Genomic DNA, 9,071 nt, shown 5'->3' with positions numbered 1-9,071 from the left:
CCGTAGCGCCGGTCGAGAGGGAGAAAGGAAAGCGGAAAAAACAAGATTTAATTCCGTTTGCGGAGGAGGAGGAGGAATGGGTTACGCCGGTAAAAAGGAGTGAAAGAAAAAAGTGGAAAACGGCCGCTCGTTGGATTAATTATACGGCGTGATAATTACTTTAATAAAAGAGTAGTACAACAACAACACTGACGTTTGTCTTGTCTTTTTTTTAATTCTTAAACAAGTTGTAACAATCTTTGAACATTTCTAGAGAACAGGCGGTATGGTAAAAAGAATCTGCTCGTTGAATCCCCGTACAACGTTGATATTTTTTCACAAACTTTGATACCATTTCATCATTTTTTACGACGTCGTCGTGATACAGAGATAGCACGCTCTCAAAAGGTAGCCCGCAGGCCCCATGACATAAATAATAAAACACAATGCTGTCCGCAGGCGGTCGACGTGACGTCTTGAAGTTGTCTTTTCTGGTACAGTAATTTTTTCTTACAACGGCTTTTTAAAAATTGTAACATGGTTTTCGGGTAATAGACAAAGTCGGGCGGTAGTCCGAACGAGTCGAAAAAAGTGGCGCTACCGTCTTGGTCCAGAGTGAGTGCTAGCCAGTGTTCTCCGGGCTGATGACTAGGGTGCGTGTTGATGATCATGAAGGCGGGACGTCTGAACGAGCGCGTCAGCTCCGGTAGTTGGTCCGAAGCCTACACGCCGCAAAACGCATCTCCCAGTAAATGTCACATGACACCTTCCAGTTGGTGGTTATTCATATTCTTTCTTTCCTTTCTTTGTTTTCTCAATAATAATCCACCAGCACTTGACGTTTGGAGTTGATCTCCAAAATACTCTCATAACACGTGTACACGATTAGAGTGGTTGTATGCGGCAGGGGAACTCTGAATCTCATTTCCAACCTCAAGCACCCGTTGGAGACGGGGGACAAGGCGTCTGCATCTTCGGCCGCGTTGAGATTAAACACAAACAGCGAGTACCCCTGGTTAAAATCCTCCCTGTCGATGCCTAGCGGCAAATCTTTCAGGTGTCTTCCCGTGGCCGTATACATGTTGTAAAACTCTCTGACTGACTGGCCTTGGTCAAATTGAGGCTGGAAAGCTTTGGCGGGCACCTGTCTGCCGTCCTGACAGAGGGCCAAGTATTCCACATTGTTGTGAGCAAAGTTGAAGGGTGACAGGTCACTTTTTCCCGTAAAGGCTTCGTGGTTCACCATAGCCAACACTACATATTTCGGCATCGTGCCCAAAAAGAGATTTTCTTGATTACATACTCGAGTATTTTCTGGGATGGAGTACGTTTTTACGTTGACGCGGGACAAAGGATAGAGCGCATTACCCCTCAACAGGGCCGCTGCGTGACCCAGACGCACCGCGGGGGAAATGGTCGTTTTCTTGACAAACAAAGAAGCGCCCGATATTTTTAATTTAAAATTAGCGTTAGCGGCGTGCATGAGACAGAAGGCGTCGCTAGCGCGGGTCAGTTTAATTCTCAGATCCACAGAGTTCAAGAGAAGCCTCTCGCAGAAAAGTATGTCGGCGTGGAGAGGGCCCAGCAGGTGAAGCTCGCGGGAATCAGCGGTGAACCGAGCTCTCTTCACCAGACCTTTGTTAGGTCCGTTATTTGTCACCACAGAATCCATTGAGCCTGCCGTGTCTTTGTAAAATAATGCGGCGGTAAGCTGACTTTTTAGAGAATCTTCTGAAAAGTTGAGGAGGGTTTCGATCATGGCTCTGTACGGGTGAGTGGCGCTGGATTGCGATATCAATCTATCGCCGAGAATAATGTCGCACTGACTGAAAATGGTATTCAGAGGATAATTCACGAGGCCTACGGGCGCGACATTATCCATGTTCGTACCGTCCGCTTTGGTAATTTTCAGTCGCAGGTGTAGCAAGGTGTCATTCAAATCCAAATATTTTTCGAAGTCTCCGGGAATGAAAAACTCTATAGGCCCCGAGTTGGTAATGGCCGATAAAGGCAAAATCTCTGCGTAGAGCTTTTCGTCTATAGACAGCTGCGTCATGGGGGCTGAAAATAAATCCAGCTCCGCCATGCTGCACTCGGCCGATTTGTGATGTAAAAGAGCCATGTTTTGTTTTTGTTTTTGTTTTTGTTTTTTTTTTTCCTAAAAGATATCGCCGGACCTTATCGCCGCCGCTGAGGGGCTCCGGGTAGACTTGTTTCCCTTAGCGCCTCTCGTACCGACTGACTTGCCCTTGGCGGAGCGTCAACGTTTTTTAGATCCTCGTGAAACGCGCTCCCCCGGAGGTCTCTTTCTCGCTCTTCTGGCCAAAACCATAATACCCCTGGATCCTTCTTGAGACGTCTGATCAGAGTTTCGACCCGTTATTTTACCTACGGCGTGGCTTATGACCTCCGATGTTTTTAGCGGCCGACCTGAGATGAGGCTTAGCGATGGCAAAACCTTTTTTCACGATAGGGGACACAAAACGGAATAATCTTGAAAATATAGACCCTATCCCTCGTCCGTACGTGACGGGGGAGCCGTAAAAACCGGGGAGGGCTCCGCCCGCTTGGTTTTCATAGTAGCTCACAAAACGACGAGGATCGTGGTAAGGGGTCATGGTTTCAACAAGGTCTTTGCGGGTCTGAAATGGAGTTTCACGATAGTCTTGCCAAAGGTAAAGTTTACCGGCTTATTTTGATCGGTCTTAATCTCGACGTGGATTCTTTCAATGTGTTTCTTGATGACCGGTAGATATGAGGCGGGATTAAAACACTGCGTGATGACGTCTCCGTACGTCCCTTGTATAGGGACGGTCCTCAAGAGCGGAGCGTAGGCGTCGCCTACGAGCTGATGACTTACCACGTTGCTGTAGCAGTAAAGGTGGTAATTCCCCGCTTTTATATCAGAGGATAATATATATATATATATATTTCATGCCCAATATGTAAGACGCGGGCGGAAAAACGCGCAGATGATACTGACCGCCTGCCTGAAATTCAAATCTTTTTTGGATGTTGTTAAACGCTAAAAAAATGTCGTTGTCGACGACTCTAAAATGTGTGTTTAGCTCGGCCCTGAGCTGCTCAAAGTTGCCGTAATATCCCCCTCTGAACCTTCGACGGTTGACTACGGTCTCCCCGTCGGGTGTCGCGGGTTTCTTTCTCCACTCAAAGTAGGCCGCGTCTTGAGGAATGTTATGCCACGTGTGCGGGTACGAAATCTCCGTCAAGGCCACTTGCCACGGGCCCTCCAGGTCAATATGTTGCGCCAAGTCGACGTGGAAACTGGAGCCGGTATTATTTTTAAATACATGCGCGCTGGCGTTGGAGGGCAGGGTAATGTAAAACCCCTCGCCGCCTGAGATCTGAGACATGATGAAATGAAATAAATACGAATCTGACGTACGGCGCGTTCTTATAGATTTTTCAGCTCGCCGACCTTGACCCAGCTGTTGAATTTCTCGGGCCAGTTTTTCCAGCTTACCAACGTTTGTTTTTCTCCGCCGACGACGCATCGGTCCAAAATTTCTTCCACCGCGTAGCTCCTGTCTCGCGGTATCTTTACTTTTTGCAGCTCCGCTTCGTAAAACGTACCCCGGATAGGTTCTCCGTCATAATCTTTCAGTTTGTACACGGGGGGTACTCGGGGTACGCACTCGGCCACCGTAAACACCTCGTCGGTATAACTCTGCTCGTATTTCTTATCAAACACGCCTCTCACTTTAGATATTCTCACGAGATCTCCCTGTTTAAAATTCATCTTTAACTTTTCTTGGAAGCTCAGGGGGATCGAGCCGTACAGGTTTTGAAAAACTTGCAGGGTGTTCTCGGACGTCACTTGCATAGGCGTCATTTTTATACTCGTGTGATAGCCGTTATTATAGCTTTTAACCAAGTCCTGCAGGACGTCTATGTACCTGCGGGTGTTTTTGGCTGTAAAATATCTCCACATTCTAGTTTTCAACGTACGGTTAAATCTCTCAATCACTGAGGCCTTCAGATCAATGGCCGTGGCGAAATGTTTAATACCGCGTTTATCCATCAGCGCCTTAAAAGTCCTGTTAAAGAATTCTTTACCCGCGTCCGTTTGTAACTTTTCAGGGGTCTGACTGTCGTCTAAAACAGAGTCAAACGCCCTGGCGACTTGGGATGCCGTTTTGTTTTTTAGCGCTCGCACGTACACTTTCTTTGAAAACACATCGATGACCGTCAATAGATATTTAAAACCATCGTTGTGCTTGGTCAAGGCTTGCATGTCACAGAGGTCCGCTTGAAATTGGTTCAGAGGTCGCGGTACAAAAACCCTATTTCTGGGAAAATGTATTCTGGCAGGTTTATGCAGAGTGTATGCGTCTTGCTCGGCTAAAAATTCTCTGACTCGGTCAGGGTTTACTCTTTTGCCCGTCTCATCTTGTACGGCCCTGCGGAGTCGTTCGACTCCTCCTAAACTACCCGGGTGAGACAGGTCGTAATAAACCTTTTTCATGACACGTTTCTCCGACATGTTGAATCAATAATGAACACAACCGCTCACTTACCAAAACATTTATTTAAAAGTTATACATGATTTAAACATTTAAGTTATACGAGGTATACATGGTTCAAACATTTAAGATACGAGCTATACATGGTTCACACATTTAAGTTTTATGAGGTATACATGCTTCAAACATTCAAGTTATACGAGGTATACATCAGTCAAACATTTAAGATATATGAGCTATATACATGATTCAAACATTCAAGATATACAAGGTATACATGGTTCAAACATTTAAGTAATACGAGGTATACATGATTCAAACATTCAAGTTATATGAGCTATATACATGATTCAAACATTCAAGATATATGAGCTATATACATGATTCAGACATTCAAGATATACGAGGTATACATGATTCAAACATTCAAGTTATACGAGGTATACATGATTCACACATTTAAGTTATACGAGGTATACATGCTTCAAACATTTAAGTAATACGAGGTATACATGATTCAAACATTTAAGATATATGAGCTATATACATGATTCAAACATTCAAGATATATGAGGTATACATGCTTCAAACATTTAAGTAATACGAGGTATACATGATTCAAAAACATTTAAGATATATGAGCTATATACATGATTCAAACATTTAAGATAAATGAGCTATACACGGTTACAAACAACAACATAGCATTAGGCTACAGCAGACGAGAGCAAATTCATGGCAGAGGTCCCGTGGATAATGCGAATATAATAATGCAACCTTCTCAATTCTGTCAAGGTGTCCGCAGGTACGAGACAACACACGGCGTCTACAAACAAAGCGTACAGAGTAACCAAATGGCTTACGTTTGAGGCATTCATCTCTTTAATGATTTTGTAGAATGCATCGGCCACCGAACCGTCTTTTACAAGTTGCAATGTGGACCGTACCAACACATCCCAGGGTGTATGTACAGATTGGGACCTAACTATATCCAACATGCATTCCAATCGAGTTACTTTAACATCCCTGTTCAAACCCGTGTGATTCACAGTCATATTGTTTTTAATAACCTGATCCAAAACACGGATTAAATGACAAATGACCGCGTGTTCCTCTACACGCGTTACGAGTTTAGTCCAGTAGTGACCCATTTTCACTCTATAAGCCAAAACTCCAGAGCTTGGTCTACGATTTCAATCTTTTCCTCGTCCCCTTTGGTCATTGTGTTGTAAATCTTGGCGATTGAGTGTTCAATGCGTCTCATCGTCTTAAAGTCATGCAGCAGGAAATCACAAGCGCCCCGGACCCGGTACTCGGACACGCAGAGACGGCGAGCGTTAAGAGCTCGTTGGATGGTAGGGATAAACCGACCCGTCCAAAGTCTTTACATCAGCTGGGAGTGGTGTACCTCGTAAAAATAGTCCGGCGTCTCTTCCAGACATTCGTGCTGACACTGACTCGGATGGTTGATTTGACACCCGTTGCAGATTTCCTTTCTGTACCGGGCCAAAACATACAGCAGCAGTTTACTCACTACGGCTCTCACCATATTCAGAAATGCCACAGACAGCACCGAGTCCGTTTCATCGTGCATTCCTTTACAAGGAGGTCCGGTTCGCACGTCTGCGGTGGCGGCGGGAGCGGGCCGTGAAGAAGAACCGTTGCTGTCGGATGAATCAGGCGTTGTTGGAGTCGATGGAGGAGGACTAGGAGGAAAGCCCTGGGAGGGCTGCAGCGGTGGAGAAGGAGAGGCCCAACGCCTCAGCGAGGGGGGTGGGGTGGGGCGGGGCCGTGGGCGGGAGTAGGTGAAAGGTCTCCATCCATCATCTTTAAATTTGACAGAAGGTGTATTATTCTTTCTCTGGAGGGACTTTCCGACCGCAGCCTTGGCCCTAGCAGAGATATTGGATAAAGGAGATACCCCACCGTAGGCTTATCCAATGTTAAGAAAACGGTTACTCTTCCTGTCTCCTAAGTGGGCGTGGTTAGCTCTCCCTCCAATCAGAGCCTGTTCTCTCTCAACCCCCCCTCCCCACCACCGTGTTGAACAGAGGCTCTGTGGATGTCTGTGTATGCGGATCGAGAAGCAGGTGGAATGAAAATTTGAAATTTGAATGAAAAATTATAAAAGATGTAAAAAAAAGTAAACAAAAACTTTAAAGACGAATGTGATAAAAAAAATTATCTATTGAAGAAATAAAATGGGCAATTAAAATCCTTAAACCTAATAAATCACCAGGTAATGATGGCCTTACAGCCGAATTCTATCAAGCATTTTCCAATGAAATTTCAAAATTCCTCCTCGCAGTATACAATGAAGCCTTCAGTAATGAGGAATTGCCACACTTAATGAAACAGGGTCTAATAACATTAATACCCAAACCAAATAAAGACCCTCTAATTATTGATAATTGGCGTGGTATTACATTACTAAACAATGATTATAAAATCCTTGCCTCTGTTCTGGTCAAACAGATGAAAAGTGGAATGAATGACATTATTCATGAATCTCAAAGTGGTTTCATGCCTGGACGTCACATTTCAAACAACATTAGATTAGTATTAGATTTGGTCAATCATAGCAGCTTAATCTCTGGTGACCCATTTATTCTTTTCCTGGACTTTCAAAAGGCCTTCGACATGATTAGTCATAAATTTATATTTGATACTCTGTCTTTTTTTGATTTTGGTAATTTCTTCATTAAAGCAATCAAAACACTTTACAAACATAATAATAGCTCTGTTAAACTTGCTTATGGAACATCCCACAGATTCAATGTAAACAAAGGTATCAGACAGGGCTGCCTGGCCTCGCCGTGTATCTTCTTGCTTGTTGCTCAAGTACTAAATTATTTAATATTACAAAATCCCTTGAAAGGAATTGATGTCTTTGGTAAAGAAATAAAAATTTCACAACTAGCTGATGATACTACCTTGTTCTTAAAAAGCGAGAAAGAAGTTCCTCGGGCATTATCTGTCATATCTAAGTTCTCAGAAGTATCAGGTTTAAATCTTAATCTAAAAAAGTGTGAAATTCTATCCCTAAATAACATAAAGCTTACTGAAATATATGGTATTCCTGTTAAAAACACTGTAACTCATCTTGGAATTAAAATTTCCAAAGATCCCAAAGAAACTTTAAATATGAATTTGCTCCCTGTTATTGAAAAGATAAAGAAGAAGTTCAATTGCTGGTCAGCCAGAGATTTATCTATATATGGTAGAGTTTTGCTAAGCAAAGCAGAAGGAATGTCAAGAGCTGCTTATATTTTTTTCTTCTCTAGATGTATCCAATTCCATTTGTTCCCAACTTGACAAAATACTTTTTTAAATTCTTATGGAAGAATAAACCAAATAAAAATAAAAGAACTGTTCTTTCTAACCCCTTAGCTGAGGGAGGTCTTGATGTTTTGACATTTACAGAATTTAATCACACAATAAAAATCAACTGGATTAAAAGATTCATTAAAAAGCCAAATAACATGTGGAATATTTTCCCTAATCACTTATTCAATATAGTTGGTGGTCTGAACTTTTTATTGCTATGTCCTTACTCTGTTGGAAAACTGCCTGTGAAATTAGCTAACTTTCATCAACAAGTTTTGTTATGTTGGAATCTTCTTTTTAAACACAATTATTCCCCTCACAATTGTATTCTTTGGAACAACTCTTATATATTACACAGAAACAAAACACTGTTCTTACATAATTGGTTTGTGAACAACATAATCACTGTGAATAATTTGTTGAATGCAAATGGTGAAATGTATACATATGAGGTTTTCTCAGAGATATACGGGATCCACACCTCTCGTTGAGAGTTTTTGAATTTCCCCTCAGGGGGATTAATAAAGTGAATAAACTTAAACTTAAACTTAAACTTTGACATTGTTATCAAGTCTATACCTAATAGCATTGTGTCTTTAGCACAAAACATACACATTGATGTTTCTATTTTAAGAGATTGTCCTCTTACTATTAGAGGGATCCACATCGCTGATAAGAAATGCACAAATGCTTTCATTAGAAGCCAACTTGAAAATGTCACTACTCCTTTATGTAAATACCAGTGGATGTATCTAAACAAGAAAATGTGGAACACTGTCTTTCTATTACCTCATAAGTATATAATTTCAAACAAAATTAAAGAGTTATTATTTAAGATTGTTCATAGATACTATCCCACAAAAGCAAACATATGTAAATTCTTCCCTAATGTAACTAACAAATGTACTTTTTGTGGTTGTGAGGAGGAAACCATTGAACATGTATTTTTAGATTGTTTTCATGTTACTTCCTTTTACTTTTATTTACAAAAATATTTATCCAAAATTTTGAAAAAACACATTATACTAAGTAAATCTGATATACTACTCATAGTTAATAATTCTACTCTGTCCTCTGATGAAACATACATCATAAATTTAATTAACATCCTAGCTAAATATTACATACATAAAATGATCTGGCATAAAAAAATACCCTCCCAGTGTTTCCCATTAATTAACGAAACTATGGCGGCCCGCCATAGTTTAATTTGACCCGCCACAGTTTCTAAATAAAAGATTTAGGCTGCCAAAAGTATTGACTTCTCATGATATAAATAAT

At 41.7% G+C, this 9,071-nt stretch overlaps 1 protein-coding gene across 1 annotated transcript; it reads right to left on the bottom strand.

Moving 5' to 3' along the window:
* Window positions 1–793: 793 nt before the first annotated feature.
* Window positions 794–2,065, bottom strand: LOC144458982 (uncharacterized protein F54H12.2-like). Its single transcript, XM_078163011.1, has one exon. The coding sequence runs from the start codon at window positions 2,063–2,065 to the stop codon at window positions 794–796; it is 1,272 nt and encodes a 423-aa protein (XP_078019137.1).
* Window positions 2,066–9,071: the final 7,006 nt, after the last annotated feature.

Source organism: Epinephelus lanceolatus, chromosome 20 (assembly GCF_041903045.1).
Source record: "Epinephelus lanceolatus isolate andai-2023 chromosome 20, ASM4190304v1, whole genome shotgun sequence".
Classification (NCBI taxonomy): domain Eukaryota; kingdom Metazoa; phylum Chordata; class Actinopteri; order Perciformes; family Serranidae; genus Epinephelus; species Epinephelus lanceolatus.
Note: the sequence above shows the minus strand (reverse complement) of the source record. Positions and strands in the feature narration are given on the sequence as shown.

Excerpts from the sequence above, each read along its gene's own strand:
- LOC144458982 (XM_078163011.1), bottom strand. The coding sequence starts at position 2,065 with ATGGCGGAGCTGGATTTATTTTCAGCCCCCATGACGCAGCTGTCTATA.